At 33.5% G+C, this 20,868-nt stretch overlaps 2 protein-coding genes and 1 long non-coding RNA gene across 6 annotated transcripts; 2 read left to right on the top strand and 1 right to left on the bottom strand.

The window, feature by feature from the left end:
* Positions 1-3,907: 3,907 nt before the first annotated feature.
* Positions 3,908-15,297, bottom strand: LOC132049486 (probable pre-mRNA-splicing factor ATP-dependent RNA helicase DEAH9). 4 transcript variants are annotated; one of them, XM_059440348.1, is made up of 23 exons: positions 15,128-15,297; positions 13,586-13,730; positions 12,568-12,642; positions 11,646-11,735; positions 11,306-11,385; positions 10,904-10,973; positions 10,704-10,789; positions 9,830-9,890; positions 9,567-9,662; positions 8,838-8,937; positions 8,676-8,722; positions 8,511-8,594; positions 8,357-8,410; positions 8,038-8,138; positions 7,854-7,944; positions 7,325-7,489; positions 6,311-6,400; positions 6,149-6,220; positions 5,170-5,268; positions 4,954-5,040; positions 4,794-4,847; positions 4,579-4,658; positions 3,908-4,324 (listed from the first exon to the last, which is right to left on the bottom strand). In XM_059440348.1, the coding sequence occupies exons 1-23, from the start codon at positions 15,217-15,219 to the stop codon at positions 4,177-4,179; spliced, it is 2,067 nt and encodes a 688-aa protein (XP_059296331.1). In that variant the 5' UTR covers positions 15,220-15,297; the 3' UTR covers positions 3,908-4,176. The 4 variants fall into 4 exon arrangements, with proteins under 4 accessions (XP_059296331.1, XP_059296405.1, XP_059296479.1 ...); XM_059440422.1 differs by having other exon boundaries at positions 9,830-9,887; XM_059440496.1 differs by lacking the exon at positions 11,646-11,735.
* LOC132049729 (uncharacterized) lies at positions 9,897-10,390 on the top strand. The gene is made up of 2 exons (XR_009413150.1): positions 9,897-10,104; positions 10,187-10,390. It is a non-coding gene; the product is annotated as an uncharacterized LOC132049729 (long non-coding RNA).
* Positions 15,298-17,230: 1,933 nt separating the features above from the next.
* On the top strand, positions 17,231-17,656 carry LOC132060717 (uncharacterized). Its single transcript, XM_059453676.1, has one exon. It carries the CDS (start codon positions 17,231-17,233, stop codon positions 17,654-17,656), a length of 426 nt encoding a protein of 141 aa, XP_059309659.1.
* Positions 17,657-20,868: the final 3,212 nt, after the last annotated feature.

The raw sequence follows: 20,868 nt of genomic DNA, 5'->3' as shown, positions 1-20,868 counted from the left end.
TATAATACATGTATTTTGTTGTATTTAAAAACACGGAAATACAGTCGAAACCACATAAAAGGTAGCTACGGTTTGTAAATTGAAAACTTGTAGCTATATATTAATAGGAACTTATAAAAGGTAGCTCTTTATGTAAGTTTCCCATTAATTTACTTCATCTATTATTAGTTATTAATTTCACTTTTAACATTTTTAAGATAAGAACAACATTAATTCAATTTTTGAATAAAATATATACATGCTGAAAGTACTTTATACAATAACAGGTTCCTACTCTATTTCTCAAGTATAGTCGTAGGGGTGGTAAAATTAGCCCACGAAAATATGGCTTCGTTCAATCCCGCCTCATCCATTTATGAGCTCAAGCCATTTGACCCACCCAATTCAAATCATTTAAATATTGGGCAGATATGTAGCTTAAATTGGCAAATGAGAAACTTTAACAAAATATTTTTAAAAAGATGAGAGGTTTAATATTGACCTGTCCTATACAAATTATATAACTATTAGAGACATAAAATACATCCTATATGGTTCTTACCCAAAAAGGAGTTTTTAACGAGATTCACTTTAAAAGATGGCATTTGCAATCTATCCGTGTTTATTTTAGTTCATCTTCATCCTTTACTGCTCTAAGAAGTTGCTGATTATTTAACTAATTAGTTTCATTATTTATGTCTGCAACAACTTCTCACATGATGAAAATCATCATCATCATACTATTCTAAAAGTGGGAAGCTCCAAATGTCAAAGTTAAAATACCAAAATGCCTCTTAAAAGTAGAACGACATTATTACCCTTCTAACCTACAATATTCTTATTACTGTATTGTACAAATAGGTAAATATATATTGTAAGTTTAGTGGACTAATATTTAATTGTAAGTTACAACTAGCAAGACAATAACTCACCAGTTACTATATGTACAATGAATCAACCTGCTGAGTAATGCACTCAAGGCATCGTGTGTGTACCTTTCTTTGATTTTGGCAGCTTCCAACAATAATTGCATATTTAATTAACAGTAATTATTTTGCGAATTGAAGTGTCTAATGTACCATGTGTTTTGCTTGTAACGGATATGAAGAGAAATCATCGGATATTTAAAGATTTTTGAGACTGTTGAGTTTTCTTCATCAATTTTAACCGTACTTCTTGGCTTAAAAACATAGATAATGACTTCCACAAGATTATTGTGTAAACCAAGTCACGAAACAATGTTTTTTTTTTTTTTCATCGATCTTCAGTAGTAACTGACGTTGCCTATTTGGTTAAGATTATAAACCGTGCTGGTCATGACATGAATGAATTATCATTCCATTATCAAGGTATGGGGGCAACGGGTTGCAAATCATCATGTTTGACTCTAAAGATTTGCCCAGAGTCAGCTTTTACTTCTTCTTCTTTTTTTTTTCTTTTTTTTAAAAAAAAAAAATTCTGTCCAATCCATTTCTAAAATCTCTCTTTATTCATTTGCAGTTATTAAGTTCTAGCATTGGCAATGGCAAGTGTGATGAGATATCATAAACAAATGGACAACACCATTCTTTATTCACAATTGCTAATCTAAGTATTGGTAGATGATGTGGGAATTAATTTCAGTTCCGGACGTGGGCTTATAGTAATGGAAGTAGCAGGCAACTCCGTGATGAAAATTTTAAAGACAAGTTATCAAAGAAAAGATAATTCACCCTTAACCTTAAAGAATCCGATAAGAGAAACTAAAGTGGAGGGTTACATGTAGTTTGTAGTTTCTATCAAATGAGGAGTTCCAGCATGTCTTTCGAGGATACACAAGCGTTGTGCTGCCAAAAGAAATCTCTTCATATATCCTTTTTGTCATTTTTGTTGATCTACTTCTTCAGATGTTTTCTTTCTTATTGCTCGGGGGAGTTGAAATATATACGTAGTTTTCGTTTGTGCTTATATGCATATTTCTTGTGTTGTATCATAATTAACTATTCAGTTGTCGCTCCATTTAGATTATTAGGATTCAGAAGTGTTGTAGATTTAATGAATGTCGTGTACTTTTTTAAAAACTAAAAGTAATATAAGTGTTATAAAGTCCAATACTACATATATGAACAATATGAAATTCGACTTTCATGTAGTGAAAGAGGAATAACCTCTTACAGAGGAAATTAACATCTAATTGCAATTGAATATAAATATGAGAGATCAGTAATTAGCTCCACCCTTTCATATCACTGATATTCATATTTTATAACAGCCTTTTTAAGTATTGATAAATTTTATAATAATGATATGGAACAAACGTGCGACGCACGTTTCCGAAAACTAATATTTTTAGTTTTGGGTGGCGGCCGGTGAGATTTGGAAATCCATAAACCTATATATACTATTTTGATATCATGTTGAAATTGCGTGACCATACATGTCATTCTAATTATTTATCGGTGAAGCGATGAATTCAAACAACATTACTATTGATCAGATCAGGGGAATCCTGAGGTCGAGGTTACCACCAGCTGCCGGTATATAAGTCAGGGGTATAGTTTGTAGTACTTGTGATACATGTACTACCTTTATTTGTCGCCATTGTACCTGTGACTGAAGGAAAATATTTATTTTATGCCTCATAAAACTGACACTAGTTGTGTGACACCTCTTTTTGTCTCACAAATTAGTGGATTCAAAGGAGTGTGATTCGAGTCTACCAATTTGGTGAGAAAAAAAGAATCTCACACAGTTAGTGTCAGTTGTTTGAGGCACAAAATAATATTTTACCTAACTGAAGCTAGGACTCGAGACTATATTACATCTCAAGAGTCAAGACGATGTACTAATTGTATGGTGTGAGTTTGAGAATAAATTAAGGGAAGTTATATGAATAGTTTCCCTATTCACTTTCCTCTAGCTAGTTAATTGCTCTTGATTAGTTTGTTTAGTACGTCCTTATATTGCAACAAGCTGTGGTCAAGTACATGTATTGTCTTTAGTCTTTTGACTTTGTACTTTAAATTCGGTGAAAAAGTGAAAATAATAGTGTTTTTGTACCAAGCTGAGTATCCATGAATGCTAGTACATTTTTTTTTTTTTTTGGTTCATCATGTGTTTGGTATCTGCTTTTTGAGCATCGATTAATTTGTATTCACCCCGTATAAGGGACACTATAAGAGTTGTTCGATAATCGCGGCAAAGATATTTGATCAATGATGCTGTCAACCAAATAATTTGTGACAATTGCACATGTTTTATAAGAGTTTGTCCTCTCATGTATGAATAAATGTAACTAAAGCTACAGGCCTTGAGACAATAGCAGTTCTCAAGACAAAGTTGTAGTGTATACTTGTATTGATGTCCGAGTGAGAAGGTAATTAAAAGGCGTTTTCAGGACGAACATGTCTTGTGTTTTTTGTTTTGTTAAGTCTTGGACCAGCACATCAAGAGAATCTACTTGTATTGGATGGTAAAATCCATTTTTACCTGACCCATATTTTACCCAACCCGTTTTTTACCAAGTCTTGGACCAGCACATCAAGAGAATCTACTGGTATTGGATGGTAAAACCCATTTTTACCCGACCCATATTTTACCCAACCCGTTTTTTACCAGTAGTAATATGGGCAGGTTGGGTTCCCAACCCGTTTTTTACCAGTAGTACTATGGGCAGGTTGCAACCCAACCCGTGTTTGTTTAACCCATTTTCTACCCGCCCATTTGCCACCACTAATCATGATGAAAGTGAGACTGAAGGAAAGTACGAATTGTCGAATACTCTTGCTAGTGGATTATTCCATGTTCAACATGTATTTACAGCAGAAATCACATATATGACACCTCTAACATGAATCCAGCATTCCCTTTCAAGCTTAGTTTTGCTTAGAACAGTTTAATAGGGTCAATAAAGGGAGAGAAATGACAATACATAGATGAGAGAAAGCAATGACAAAGCGAACAATTTTGTTAAGAATGTTCAAGTCTGTTCAACATTCAATATAAATGTATAAAAAAGTAACATTTGACCTCTATACACTATAATTTTCTGGTGAATCGTATTCAACTGGCCTCCGTCGAGCCCATGTAACTCTACCATTGGGAGAAAGTACAAACAATTTACAAGGAGTTGTTAGTGTAAATTAAAAAGGTTTTCAAATGGCTACAATTTTCCAAACCAGTAAGAGGCTGCCAAGGAGCGTCCAAGAAAATTGCGTATCATTGAGGAATAGAACTATGCATCTGCTTCTGGTAAAAATGTGGTGCAGCCTCCGTTAGCCAAGAAGGATCGATAGTAATGACATTTCGCATGTATTGTCGATCCGTTGAAACAAGCGAATGGTACACGATAAACTTCGGGTTGACCCTGTCGAATTTGAGAAAACATATAATAAACTTCAGATATGTAACAAAACATAATAACACTTCTACTTATCTTGTTTTATTTCTTCCTATTTTATCACATGTTATCCGTTAATTGGCTTTAAAGTTGGAATAAATGCAGACCCTCAACAAATTTCCTCATTTCATGATAACTAAGGGAAAATACGCCTAGTACTCCATAATATCGGCAAACAAATCAAGCTATTATATTTTAATGGAGATGTTAAATTATCTTACCTGAAAAGCACAGATGAAGGATGAATATAAACTTCTTGAGAAGTTCTGACAGTTTTATACATCCCATTGTGGCTGAATGGCTGTTTCAAAGACGAGCAACACACGTTATCAAATATGCCCAGATCAGAAAAACTTAAGGCAGAAATGATAACAGAAACGGAAAGGGAGTGTGCCTTTTAAGACATAAAAATAATTACTTATGGATTCATACTCACTTCTAAACGGGCAGCATTGGCGAAAAACCCCGCTGTAATTGCCTTCCTTACTGCCTGCAAAATGACTAATTTTAGTTACACTTATTACAGCCTAAGCTCTTCAATGACAGAGAATTGCCGCCCAAAAAAATTAAACAATTGAGTCAGCAAATTAAGTTGCCTGAATATCCCCTTCACAAGATTTCAATCCTATGCCCAACCGTTGTGTAATTCTTTTCAGCTGTTCTCTAACTTCGATTACTTTTCTCTGCATGTAAAGGGAAAACGTCAAGGATGTCACAAGAGGCCCTTCAAAACGCAAACACTGTAAAAACTAGAGAAAAAGAAAAAATAGAGCATCCAAAATGCTTCCTATGGAAGCTGGATTAGGACTTACCATGGCATGATAATTTATAAAATTCTTGTGACACCACTTCGAAGATTTGTTAGACTTAATGAATCCTTTATACACATTTAAGAATGTGACATGGTCACCCTGCAAAGGTACATCAAAGTTACACATGAATTTACTGGAAGAAGACTGAACAAGTAGTAAATAACTAGAAACAAATAGGCAGCAATCTTAATTCCAATTAGGGATGAGATATTTATTTCAAGAGATGATATGTTAAGATAAAACTTACCGACTATACTATCTCTATACAAATTTTCTAAGTGCATGCGCTATTTGTTGCACTTCATAAGACATTGTAGAGAATCACAAGACAAAAAACAATATCTGTTTTTTTTTTTTTTTTTTTTTTTTTTTTTTTTTTTTTTTAAATTTTGCAGCAATTCAAATTTTTGTCTAAGAATACGTTTCTGCTTATGCAATGCATCAAGTAGATGAACAAGGAAAGAAAAGGGAAGTGCAAGATCCTGAGAAGTTTATGCAATTGAAAGGGCAATAGGGTGATTACTCCATTTCTCTCAATTTTCTTTACCTACTCTCTTTTAGTCCAACTCATTTTATTTGACCCTTTTCTAACTGGCGATATTTGCCTCCTCCAAAAATTTGAACAGTATACTTGGTCGTAGCCTTGGGATTTTTCATACATTCCAAGTATCATATATATAAATCTGTACTCACTCCAATAAGTAACACAACATTTGAGCAATCACTTCTTAATCTACAAGATAGTCAGATGGGCGCAAAATACAAAGATTATGTTTTTACTTTTTCATAAATCCTGGAAAAAAATCCTATGTAGTAATTGGTGAACAATTGTGAAGCTTTTGGTTCTCCTGAATTGTTGTGAAGCCAAATTTCTTAACCGTTCAAATTGTAACTAAATAGAAAGATTGACAATGTCATTCAAAATCTAATAAGTTATTACTGAGGTGAACCTAGTAAGCAAAAAGAAGGAACCAAATACCTCGGCAGCTGCAAATCTCAATTTTGCTTCATCCAACTGTTTCTGTACTCCTCTAACAGGAATCCAAATAGACTGCAAAAATTAACAATATGTTGGTCAAACAAAAGATAGAAGTCCTGTTTTATTGCTAAATCAATTAGGGTTCAGAAAACAAGAATTTACCTGTATGGAGAGCACAGCAGCAATGGTAATTATTTCCTCCGAACATCCAAACTCACAAGAAGCCAAGATCATTTTAGATATTAATGGGTCCTACACAAAAAATACAGGTTTCAAAAACAGAGTGAATAAAAAGATTCCTAGATCCATGAATTGAAGAGTCACATTACATAATTGTAGTGCACCGAGAAACCTTTAGCAAAGCATTAAGCATTAAGCATCAAGTTAATCAACTGCCTATGAATCTCACACCTATGGCACTCAATAACACAAAGTGCGTCAGCATAAGAGAGCTGTTTCTAGTAGACAACATAAGTTCTTGGCAGAAACTGATATTTATTCATTAACATTTAAGACGTTGCAGAAGAAAAGGAATAAAGTAAAGACTTAATCTTGCAATTGCTAGTGAGAACGATAAACTACAACAAAGGAAAGAGAGTTCAGTGGTGCAGTTTAAGCAAGTTGCCTCAACCGCAGCAGCTGGCAACAAATATTCATACTCAAGGCGAAGGCTTCTACGGAATCAAATCTCGACTGAGTATCCAATGGGAGCAAAAGAAATGTCTCTCTCTCCCCCTCAGTTGCAGAATTCTTCATTACATTTTCTTCTGTGTAATGCTGGTGGTGGGTTTACTGTGTACCTGCTCGCTTCCCCAACACAGGTATCGGGTAACTTTGTCCACCAACACTTGGGCATATGGTTGTAGAAATCACTGTCAACCGCTAGGTCACTCCCTTAGGTGTTACTTTATTTTTTATAAATGCATAAATATTCCTTGCTCATTACTCTTGTATGATGGATTCCTTTTTTTAATCTTTTTATTGGAGAATGGGGGAAAGAGGGGTAGTATTTGAAGAGAAATGTCGTAAATAGATAGCATAATTGTAAAATTTGACGGGAAGAATCCAACTTGCAAGACATACTACTGGAGCTAGCAAAAATAGTTTGCAATGAACATCGAAGAAGAACGTGAGGGAATTTAATGGAGCAAACGAGATGGCCGGTTAGAAACATACCAGTGGAATCTCTGCAACTTGAAATCCAGTTGGTGAAGTAAGTTTGGCATCGTCATCTAGTACTCCAAGTGAGTACAGTACTTCAAGTGCTCTGATCATCGATTCAGGTGATGGAGATGCTGGCCAATCAAAACCTAAGATATTATCGATGCCTAAGGCCTTCAACTGGGACATAGATAAAAAATAAAAATAAAAAAAAAACGTTTTTGCTATTAGTTTTGCCTTACATGGATAGTAAAACTTACCCTTAAATAACTAAATGGTTTTCTCTTGACTGAATTAGCCAATTACCCCCAATTGAATAATATAAGCTTCATGAATGAGCAAAGTTTGGTGGTCTTATGGAAAATAGAGCATAAAAGGAAATTTCATTATTCATGAACAAAAAAAATTATTTGCTCCCTAGAAGTCGGATGTTGAGCTAGACCAAAGTACTTGATATTGTAGACTAAAAACTCACATTGGGGAAAAAAAAAATCATAACGAGAAAGCACGGCACTAGCATCTTCATGGTTCAAGAAAGGGATACCTGGATGACACAGGAAACGAGGTTTGATCTCTGTATCTCAGGGATTCCCACCACAGACATCTCGTTGGCAAAATAATCTTCTGTGTAGAGCCTGAACAGAAAAATAGGGAAGTCAACAATTATGTTCCTTCCGTGGTGCTTCTAATGGTAAGTTCCACATTATAATATGTGGTAAGCCACCTACCTATAACACTTTCCTGGTCGAACTCTTCCAGCTCTACCAGCCCTTTGTCGAGCAGATGCCTTTGATATTGGTGCCACTACCAAATTCTCAATATCTGAAATCTGACTTAGATCATATCCAAATTGAAAATGCAATATCAGGCATGACATGCATATAGTGCATTCTTTTTTGACATGTATAAGTTGCATTCTTTATGCACTAATTACCAGAAAGTGAATCAACAGAATAGAGGGAAGATCAATATAAAAGAGTCAACAACCACAAAAAGCTGATCAGAAAGCATGGAAAAGGGTCAAGTCAAACAGAGAGAAAAAAGTACCGGGTTGTAGAATTTTTGTTTTGAGAACCCGCTATCAACAACATAGACAATACCCTGAAGGCAGAAAGATAATATCCAGCTCAGTAATATGATGAAGACAAACCTAATAACATGTACGTCCAAAGATTTAGACCCCAAGGTTTCAGATTTATACCTCTAGAGTTAATGACGTCTCAGCAATATTTGTCGAAAATATTACTTTTCTCTTTCCTCTGGGAGTAGGGGAAAACACAAGGTCCTGTAAAAATTAAGAAACAGAAACATTTGGTGAAAAGTTCAATGAAACTTGACCTTAAAAACTGCATGATGCATTACCTACCTGATCTGCTCGAGGAAGTCCCGAGTACAGTGGCACAGTAACCAGCCCTGCAAGAAAAGTGAATTGAAAAAATTATGATATCTATCCTTTTTTTTTTTTTTTTCCTTTGATTTCAGACAAGGCAATGTGTTTTTCTACAACCACTTTTTTATCATTCAGTACCTTGCTTCCCACTACTTTGGGCTTCTTCAGTGAGCAACTGTATTGCGGCATCAATGTCATCTTGACCAGTGAGAAATACCAAGATATCTCCCATCCGCTCCTACAAGTATAAATGAAGAGCCATAAGTCAAGTGCTGTGTGATAGAATATTGAGATCAAAGAAGAAAGAAATCATGGGAAAGTTATCCTGAGAAAATCAAAGATAAATTACTAGACTAGAGGCAGCAGAAGTTTTGACAAATTACGAATTTCAATCATTGTCTCATTCAAAGACATCTATAGACTGTTTGGCAAGCTTCCAAAATCTGCTTATTTTGAGAAGTGCTTTGTCAAAAGTGCTCTTTGGAAAAGTACTTTTATTGAGTAACAGTTTGTGTTTGGCTAATCAATTTAAAAAGCACTTTAGTCAATATTAGAGCAGTACCTTGTGCTTGGCCTATGTTCCAAAAGTGCTTTTGGGGAAAAACTACTTTTTTTAGCTTCTAAAAAAACTACTTCTACTACTAGCCAAAAACACTTATTTTTTCCCTAAAAGCTTGGCCAAACACTTGAACTACCTAAAATAAGCACTTTTTTAACCAAGAAATTGATTGCGCTGTAGGCACATTATCATCAAGTGGGAACCAAAAGTACAGAAGAGATTTCATCATTTAGAACTGAACCCAACATTTTTCACATTTGAGCTTGATGTAGCCAAAAAATTCAAAGAAGTGATGCTCTAGTGTGTACCTGGTCATGGATCGACATCACTGTTGAAACAGAGGCCCGAATGTAATCAGAAACAGGATCTTCAACATAGAATATCTCCACATTAAATCCCCTACCCTAGAAGGTCACAGTGTAAAAAGATGATACTTCAGTAAGGTGGCAGATGAACCAAAGAAAAGCATAAACAAAATCCTCTTGCCTAGGTGTTCACAAAATACTTAATGATTTTTGGTTGCGCAAACAAAGCAGACAGCAAAGAGATATCGTCTCAGAAATCCATATACCTCAACTGACAGAATAGCAGGTTCTTTTGTTGGTCCTTGCTCCTGCTCTCTTCGTCTTCTGCTAATTTTTGGTCACACAAAAAAGTTTAAGTGCAAACAGTAAAACCTATATACTAAGAGAAGATAGGTAGCTGTTAATGACAAAACAATTACTGATATTTAGAATAAAATAATGATGCAGGCGGAAACTATGATGTACACAAAGGGATCAAAGGCTGCTCGAAAGTTGAAGCATAGAAAAACAAAGTGTTACTCAGAAGAATAGGAAAAATAAGGTTTCCTACTTGGTTGAGCAAAATACAAAGCTTTGTGTTTCAAAGTGAAGAAAGTGTTACTCAGAAGAATAGGAAAAATAAGGTTTCCTACTTGGTTGAGCAAAATACAAAGCTTTGTGTTTCAAAGTGAAGTGGGAAATACTATACTAGTATGTCATATATATTCACATTAAGTACTAGAACACTTTGCTATTATATAAGATAGCTTATGAATAAAATATAAAGTGTTTACAGAGAATTTATTTTTTCCATACTTTTTGCTCTCTAGTTGTCAAAGACAGTTATTTCTACCTCAAATACTCTTTGCTTTCTAGTTATCAAGAAAGCTCAGGAAGCAAAATTAGATAATGACAGATTTGAACCAAATTTCTAACAAAAGATATTTTACTAGATTTATAAAAATGCAATATTTTATAGCAATTTTTTTTTTTTTTTTTTTTTTTTTTTGGAGAATGGTAACAGTTATTTTATTGCACTTTATAGTTATGCAATATACATTTTTCATTAACTTGATTAAGAGGAATTGATTCAAATCACCTTGTTAATTGTAAAATAAGTTATTAAAGCTTCGGTAATTACTCGTCACAAGAAGAATCAACCTGGTAGTAAAGAAAGCAGCCATTGATTTTGCTTCAATCGTAGCCGATGATATTATAATACGCAGCTCTGGCCGACGCCTTTGAATCTAAATTTTGAAGAAGCCATAGGAAACAATAACATTTTAAGAGACAACAACTAAACAAGTGTACTCAAACGATAAGAAAATACAATAACCAGTCTAGTGTACTAAGTGATGGACCTTTTTCAGTAGTCCCAATAAGATGTCTGTCGAGAGAGACCTTTCATGAGCTTCATCTACCATTATCACACTGTATGATTAAAAAGACAAATCAGAGATTACGATTTTCTCTTTCCAGTAGACATTTTTATTGAGACAGGTAACATCTTCCAGTAGACATTTTCAATATCTGCTAGAAATATAAAGTAAATTAATTTCATAAGCACGTCTGAGTTTTTGGGAGAAGAAATCAGGCTACTTTATAGAAGTAAGACAGCCTTCAGGAACAGATGAGTGAAGCTTAAAAGTCAAGAGCGAGGGTGTAAATAATAGAATTAAAGCATCGCTAGATGATGGAGAAAATAGAAAAGGAGGCACTCAAACAGTCGAACCCTTTGAAGGCATTAAAAGCATAAACAGTACCTATACTTGCTCAATAGAGGATCGTCCATCATTTCCCTCAGCAAAACTCCATCAGTAAGGAATTTGACCCTAGTTAATTCCTGTAATGCAAGAACACCACCATTACTGTTCCAGGTCAACATATTTTATCCAAAAAAAAAAAAAAAGGAAAAACTATTCCAGGTCAACAGTCACGTAGCAACATTATAAGACCTAACACCTTGAAATATGCAATCCCAGCAGATGTCAAAAGATTTATCTGTTCTTTAGGAACTTATGAACTCTAAAAATACCCACGATGAAACAAAAGATTATTTCCTTTATCCCAATAAAATGGTAAGTATAAAGAAAGAACTCCCACCTCATTTGTGATATCTTCAAATCGAATAGTATAACCAACTTCCTCACCAAGTTTAACATCCATTTCTTCGGCAACTCTTGTAGCGACTGCCTGCACTATAAAAGAGTGAGACTTGAAAGAAGTGTTTCATATTAACTAAACCATAAGGGGCATTATGTCCAAATATTATGAGCAGGATGGCATTGCTCTTCAATATAATACATTTGGGCCAACTACATGTCAACATTAGCAATTTTCACTTTCTTAACCAAGAAAGTAAAGTAACTACAGAAAACTTTTAACTGTAAATACAAGTATCCTGGCAAATCTCAAAAACAAAGTTACAAGTAGGGGTGTCAAATGGACGGATTGGGCTGAATTTGGGCGGGTCAAAATGGGCTGAGTTGATAAATGGGCGGGTTTACTTGGGCTGGATGGGCTAAAAAGCGGGTCATAACCCAACCCGCCGAATTCTTACTATGTTTTAATTTTTTTTGTCTGTTCTTTTATAATTTTTTAAGTACCTAATAAAACTATTTTTTCCTCTATTATGGCTATATGTAACATATCAAATAAAAAAGATGTCTTTTTAAAATACTTTGACAAGGTTTCTCATGGGTCAATTTGCGCTACATATCAACCCAACTTTAGATGGGCTGAAATGGATAGGTCTAAAATGGGTGAGCTAATAATTGGGCAGGTTATTGGTTGGGGCTGTCATGTTTTCATGGTTAATTTTGCCACCCCTAGTAACAAGTACAATGATATGTGTACCTCACAAGCAGCCATACTGCTTGCATCTGCTTTCGATTAGAAAGATATCAGACATACATATAAGAAGACACAAAAGTTCACTCTTTTTGGAAACTAAAAAAAGAATCTGAAACTACACAAAAGTTCACTCTTTAAAGAGCATAGAGAGCTCATGAACAGAATACTACACCTGGACTGCCAGTCTCCTTGGTTGAGTGCAAGCTATCATGCGCCCTCCTTCAGCCCAACCAGCATCTTTCAGGTACTACACACATTAAAATGTACCACATATCATTAAATTTTCAACTTTCTAACGAGTAAAGAGTTCATTTCTCTAATCAAACTAAAACGAAATGTTCATTGGCATTTTCTAGACAAAGAATAAAGATACTACAATTATGGCTCCACTAGACAGTAATATGTTTAATAGGAAAAGATGTCCTTTGGTAGAATTACTTTTTATGTTTGGTTGCCCAAAGTAGCAAAAAACAATTTACTGCCATTATGAGCCTAGTTGTATCTCTTGCTCCTACCAACATATAGACATTACTTCCACTCTTTGCAACTCAAAATTATTACTAAGTACCACCACACATGCTTCATAACTCCCCTTAACCACGTATAAGGAAGTTCGTCGGAAAATTATACCGTGTAAAGCGGTTATAAAAAAAAATAAAAAAAACTTTTTGTATGTATATAAAGTTTTTGAATCTCCTTGATATAAGTGAAGCTTTTAATGTACTGACGAAGATGCATTCAGGCATAATGTTGAATCCCCTTACCAAATTCCTAGTGCCAGAGCCACCTTTGTCTAAGGCGAGTCAACTGACACCCCCTTCATCGAAAAATTACACAGCATAGATAGGTCAATCAATCTTTTCTTATGTGTATATACTATGTGTTGAAACCTCATGGCTTCTTCATGTGTTTACTTCTTTATATTTTAAATTCCTTTAGTGAAATCCTGAGTCTGCCACAGTCCCGGTTAACGGAAGACGGTTGATGGTCAAATGCAAAATAGTCTAACTATGTTGAATGCCTGAATACTAAATCATAACTGGATACTGAGGTCTGACGATTCATATAGCCGACCCCAACAAGTTCAAGACCGTTACACCTTTGATTGATGAAATATTTTCTAGGGAGAACATTTCACATCATACCAATTATAAAAACATAATCTTTACAGAAAACCAAGAAAAACTAACCTGAGGAATTTGGGTAGTTTTGCCACTGCCAGTTTCTCCAACAATAATGGTGGTAGCATGAGTCTCCACTGAGTAAAGAATAGCAGTTTTGTACTTGTACACAGGCAGCCTCTGCCTTTGCTTCTCTAAACTCCCATACCCAAATCTTGAAATTCCACAAATAATTACTACTTATATAACTAACGGGATAGTTTCACGGATAATCACTCAACTTTTACATTTACGGATAATCACTCAACTTTTACATTTATTGTACTAAAACCACTAAACTCTTTCTCTTTGCTTCGTAACCAAAAAGTAATTCAATTTTGCCTGAGTAGCACAAAAGTCGCTAATTTTTTTTACTTTTTTTTTTTTTTTTTAGGTAACTAAAAAATTGCTCAATTCTTTTTTTTTTTTTTTTTAATAACCGTGGTGTCCGACCGCAAAAATCACTCAGCTTTGCCTAAATATACCACTAGGAGGAAATAAGGAGACATTTTCTATTATACTTTAGAAAAGTTGACTGACTTTTTTGTTATAAAAAATTGCTTAAAACAGCTCCCGCACCCATTGATTTTTCACCTTCTAACATCTTGGGTCTAGAATTCTCCTCACGCTTTTTCCATCACGGTTTTCTCTTCGATCCTTCCCTTCATGTTTCATTACGAAAATATGGGATAATTGCACTTTTAGTCCCTCGATTATTGATGAATTTTGATTTTGGTCCTTGTAATATTTGACTAAACGCATTTAACCTTCGATTAACTTAAATGTGTGTTCTTGGTCCCTTTATGTAAGAAACATGTGATTTTAGACTATTTCTCGAACTATAACATTACAAATTTAGCATAATACACTGACAATTGAATGGTTCAGCACTTAACAATTCATTATAATTTTGAAGATTCGTAGTCAAAGGGATCAAAACTGCACATATCAATTAATTGAAGGTTAAATGTGCTTAACTAGAAATCGTTCCATTAAGGGTAAAAGTTTAAAAGTCAAATTATTTCTAATTATAAAAAGGCAACATTCTTTTTGAAAGAGACTAAAAAGGAAGGGACGTCACATAAATTGGGACGGAGGAAGTATAGTTTAGTGAGTTTGGTGCAATAAAGTAAAAGTTGAGTGACCATCCATAATATTAACAGACAAATACAAACTGAGATGTTAAAATTTTAACATTCATATGCATAACAAAGAAAGCAGTAAAATTTTAACAATTCATAACAAAGAAAGGATAAGAATTTAACATTCTTAACAAAGAAAGCAGTAAAATTTACACATTCATAACAAAGAAAGCAGTAAAATTGTCACATTCATAAAAAATAAAAATAAAAACAGTATAAATTTAACACTCATAAACAAAAAAGCAGTAAAATTTCAATATTCATAACAAAGAAAGCAGTAAATTAACATTCATAACAAGAAAAAGCAGTAAAAATTTAACACTCATAACCAAAAAAGCAGTAAAATTGTAACATTCATAACAAAGAAAAAGCAGTAAAATTTTAACAATTCATATGCAGTAAAAAGAAAGCAGTAAAATAAAATATTTACCCAGAGGAAGATGTAGGGTAAAGAAGAACACCACCCTCTTCATCATCTACAATACGAGGTCGTTCTGTTCCTGGTTTCCAAAATTGTGACATTTTTTTTACCCCACTTGCTAAATTGATTCTTCTGTATATGAACACATGTTGGGTTTTAACCAAAGATTTTGTTTTGGGCGTTTAGCGTTAACAACAAGCCCCCCAACATTGATTCTTCTGTATATGAACAGATGTTGGGTTTTAACCAAACATTTTGTTTTGGGCGTTTAGCGTTAACAACAAGCCCATGGTTTGGGGGTCTAATTACGTTTGGCTACTATTTAAATTTGGTTCTTATTTTTTAAAGTTGTGCAAATATTCTTTATGAAATTTAAAGAAATTAACCCCCCAACAACTAATTAACTATTTAAAGTCCCTAGTAACTTTTGGGAAATTACACTTTCTAACAAATATTAAACTCATCGGATCTAATATAATATATGCTAATGCCCTCCATAAGAGGTGGTCTTGCTTTTTTGGTCCCGCTTAATTTTTAAAAAAAAATAACTCTAGGTAAAGTTTTTATTGTTCAACCTCAAAATTAGTTTAATGAAATTAAAATAAGGCATAACTTCTATAAAATATTATAGTGAAACTATTGACTATAAATTTTTTTTTTATTGACAAAAGTTAGAACTTATGCCTGATGGGCAACAAAACATAAAAAAAAAAAATTATTTACCGTACAAAAATTTAAGAAAATTTAAACACCACGCGTCATTTCCACCGAGAAAACGAAGAAGAGATGTTGGATTTTTGTTTGGGTTTTTACGCAATGATTTAGAATTGGTATTAAACTTTTTACAAATAAGTCGCTTTAGATAAACTAAGTTAAATGGGTTCAATTATTTTTTAGATTTTAAGACAAAATAACTTTAAAAAAAACAAAAAAAAAATTTTATAAACCCAACTTATGCCCAATCCAAACGGGCTCTTAGTTTTTGGGCCTGGTGTAACAACAAGCTTATGGTTGGGGTTGACCGTAAGCAAATGTCTCCTTATTGGCTACTATTTAAATTTGGTTCTTATTTTTTAAAGTTGTGCAAATATATTCTTTATGAAATTAACCTTTCCAACAACGTTAAACACCGATATAATATATGTAAAAAATCTAATAATTGTATTAAATTTACAAACTTTAGATTACAAGTTTTCTCGTAAGATAAAAAAAGAAATATTTAGGACAATAGTAATAAAAAGAAGGACATCCCAAAAAGGGACAAGTAGAGAAAGTTTATCCATGGTGGGTCTTAAATGGAATCAAATTTTATTTTTATTTTTTTATACTTTTTTCCTTTTGACTAACTAAAAAAAAAAACGGTTTTTCTTCACTAGCTTTCTTTATTTTCCCTAAATTGAGAGATTTTAAAATTTTTACCATTTGCTTAATTGCTTCTGTATAGTATGAGAAAACTAAAAGCTAAAGGTATCTTCTTTTCATTGGAAATTTGAGATTGGAAAAAGAACAAGAAAGCAGACGAGATGTTGGGTCATTTGCACTTTTGTCCCAATTTTGTGCTAATTTTTGCCTTTCAAATAGGCTACTCTTTAATTTTTGTCAATCAAATTCGAACTTAAGCCACATCATAATATGCACAAGTTATGCAAGTCCCTTAAATAACTTATGTCTTGACTGGACAATACTCTACCCAAAAGATTCTCTTGACTTAATCTTCCAATTGAATCAATTTCATTAATTATTGTCACATAAAGTTGCCTTTTTTGACTAATTTTTTATATATTTTCTTTAGTGATCATTTATTAGCAATAAAAATCGAAACCAAGCAAGTAATGTAAAACTAATTTCTTAATTCCTACATAAAGCAGGGGCCAGTGTGGGATGCTCAAAGTAAACAAGCATCCTGGATGGTGAATAAGATTATTAATGCAAAGAAATACTTGGATGCTATCTCATGGGATGAAGAGTTTTTGATGCAGCAGGCCAAGTTTTCTATAAAAAAAAAAAGTGTGCACTTTGATCGGGGGTGATTTCCCTAAAGTTGAATGGAGGAGGCTCACTTGTTACAATCTCGACTGCCCAAAGTTGATTTTTATTTTGCAATTGGCTTTAATGGGAAGGTTGTCCACAAAGGATCGACTACCGCAATGGGGAACAATAGATTTAGCTATTTTTCCTCTTTGTGACCACATAGATGAGAGCCATAATCATTTATTTTTTGAGTGCTCCTATTCAAAGAGAGTATGGAGCAAACTCTTGAAATGGCAAAACATATCCAAGAATGTAAGACGATGGCAAGAAGAGAAATCATGGGCAACTAGCAATGCATCTAGTCGAAGTGTGCAGGCTGATATCTACAAGATGTGTCTAGCTGGGGCTGTCTATCATATATGGCTAGAAAGGGATGCTCGGGTGTTTTCGCAAGGACAGAAGGAGGACAAAGGCTTGGTCAGACAGATTATCCAAGAAATCTTTGTTTGTGGATCCATGACTAAGAAGTTTGCTACCAAGTTAGCTCAAATGAATTGCTATCCTTGAAAGTAGTTATGTATAGGAGGCTAGAGTGTACTGGTTGAATGAGACAGATTAGAGACTAGTAGCTCAATTTGTCATTCAACAGATTAGAGGTTAGTAGCTCAATTTGTTTGGGAGTTTTGTACTGCACTGTTCACTTGGTAAATAATAGTACGTGTTAGTTACAAAAAAAAAATGTAAAACTAATTTCAAGATTTTAATACTGAAAACCCCAAAATGAGTTTGGGTTGAGTTGTTTCCCTTTTGGAAAACTCAAAAGAGAGTCGGATAAAGGTTTATGCAATCTTTTATGTTCCATGTTTTATGGAGTTAATAAAGTCTTCCATTTTTTATGTTAAATGGTATAATACAAAACGACACGTGTTTTGTGTTAAGAAAATAATACAATCATTTTTTTTTGGGCTTATTTTAGCATAAAATAGTTATTTCTTCAAACACTGGAAAGGAGCAAGTACCAATTTATTTTAAATTAATCCAAACGGGCTCTCAATAAAGTCTTCCATTTTTTATGTTAAATGGTAAAATTCAAATAGTTTTCCGTACAAAAATAATACACGTTTCTAAATAGATATATCCTGTGATTTGCTTTATATATCAACGAATTTATATTTTAAATTAATTCTGCGCTTTAATAGTCCAAGGAAAACTTTTGACCGTTTGGATTCAAATAGTTTTCCGTACAATCGTTTTTATAAGCTAAATAGAAATATCCTTTTGTGGTTAGATTTGCTTTATATATCAACGAAAGTGTTCATATGAGATTTGTTATGTGCTTTAATATTGGGAAGGAAAACGAATTAGTTCTAAAGGAGTGGTCGAGTTTTTTAGATGTAGGAGAAATTACCTCTATGAAGCTCAATGTGAATTCATCTGTCCCATTATTTATGGTTAGTTTTGCAAAATGCTCGTGCTTGTGTACTATAGTAGGTTATTGAATAATTAGTTGAGTATATGAATAACTTTAGAAATTAAAATTATTGGAAAGAAAGTGAAATTGGTTATGTGCTTTAATATTGGGAATGTAAAGTAGGTAATTCCAAAGGGATGATTGAGTTGTTTAAATGTAGGAGAAATTTCCCTTTATGAAGCTCAATGTGAATTCATACTTCATAGTCCCCGATTGCAATTTCTTTTCCCTTTTTATTCTAAACCTCATCCTCAACTGCTCTTGCACGTGGAGAATTTGAATCCCCAAACGTCGAATCTTCAAAATCAGAATCTTCGACAACTTTATTGTGTGAAGTTTTTACAATCTTATAGTTCCATGTTTCCTCACCATTGTTTATAAATGTACAAAGTTGAAATCCCAAATACAACATAATTAAATGGCAAATAATCCCTTAAATACGGTATCAAAGCAGCCCTAAAAGATCGGAGTATAATCACATTTGTGGAAGATTGGATTTTCTGTAAATATTCCTAAAGAAAGAAGGAAGAAAAATGAAGGCTATTTTGGAATTTAAAACGGTTCGAGACGTGGAAGGAATATGAGGAGATAAAAGGACATACAATTTTAATAGGAGCAAATCAATTAATTTTTATATTTAATTAATTGATTATATTATGTCAATAATTAAGTAGGAATTTTGTATTAGGCTGTAAGATGCCAATAGTTAAAACCTGGGCTGTTTTGTGCCAATATTATGCCCTTACTGTATTTCCCTGTCAATTTCCCTTAAAAGTTCATCAAAGTACTTCCAATTTCTTTTCTTTTTTTCTATTTCTCTTCAGCCTTATTTTTACTTTGTTAAATTATTTAATTACATTAATTTTAAATTATTTGGCGTAAATTTTCAATGCGGATAAGTATTTACCCAAAAAATGACACTGCCTTTGGGAAAATCGCGAAGAATAATCCCCAATTTTGTACCTACAGTTTACAAGTCTAACAAGTACCCATCCACTTTTACTTATCCACTATGGACTTTGCACATTCTTTAAGAAATAATAAATGAAGTGCATAATTTATCATGATACCATATTAATTGGTGCATATTTTTAATGGATTCGAAATGAGTAATTAATACTATGGATAAAACAGAAAAAAAGAAGATATTTTTTCTTGATATGCTAAAATGACAAGTAAAAGTAAAAATCTATTTTAGAATACTAGACAAATTAAAGTGACGTTAGGCGTTTGTTTCAAAAAGCATATTAGAAAAGAGTTTTCCACCTTCCCTAACAAATATTCTCCCTCAGTTTGCCGCCTAAAGTAGTTGCTTTATGAACTTAAACAAACGTTTTCCAATTGTTACAAAACTGAAAAACTTAGAAAAGACTTCCAATACTCTCTGATAATAGAAACACAAAAACTCTAATTTTCAAAGTAGTAGTAATTACGAGTATAAACCAGAAAACCAGAATATAACTGAGCCCATAGATACATATTTTTTTGTCATCATTCCAAGATTTAGAATCATAGCTACCAAGATTTTACCCTATTTAGGGTTACAAGCATACTCTCTTGTCATCATTCCAAGATCTAGAATCATAGCTACCAAGATTTTATCACATTTAGGGTTACAAGTACATGGTTGACCGAAACAATTCATCGGCGATTACTGTAATGTTAGCCGAGGAAGCGAAGCCAAGAAAGACGCCGCTTCTGAAGCTACTTTTAAAAAAGTCAAGTCTTCCGCCGCCGATGCCGCCGCATCCGACAACGACAATGATGAATACAAGGAGGGGAAGCCAATTGATCCTGTGGACCTACAAAATGTACGGCCACTGGCGACGGTATAGGCGGAGGTACGGTGTGTGCTCCGTCAACATTTACTGTTGTTACGAAGGATTCTGATGGGTGTAACGTGCCACATGATGGGGCCCAAGTTATATAACTTTGGATAGGTTCTTTTAAGTTAATAAAATATTAGCCAACTATTGTAATACAATACATTGGTTCTTGTTATAAAAAATCTTATTGGTAGATATAAAGATTTAAATAGTTTAATTCAAAATTAGAAATATTACGCAAAGATCTACTATTATTTAACTAAAAACTTAATAATTTGAAGAGAAAAAAAAGATTACTACACTCCTTGTAAGATTTTTTTCAGTTTACTTGAAAGAACTTTTAGACCATGATCTAAAAGATTCATAAATTCCAACAAAAATAAAACTATGGACATTTACTAAACAGTTGTAGGGTAGAGAATAACAGCGCCCTCTTCATCATATACAATACGGGGCCAAAATTGAGACATTTTTACCGCATT

The sequence above is a fragment of the Lycium ferocissimum genome, chromosome 1 (genome assembly GCF_029784015.1).
Source record: "Lycium ferocissimum isolate CSIRO_LF1 chromosome 1, AGI_CSIRO_Lferr_CH_V1, whole genome shotgun sequence".
NCBI classification, from domain to species: Eukaryota; Viridiplantae; Streptophyta; class Magnoliopsida; order Solanales; family Solanaceae; genus Lycium; species Lycium ferocissimum.
This window is presented reverse-complemented; position numbering and strand designations above follow the sequence as displayed.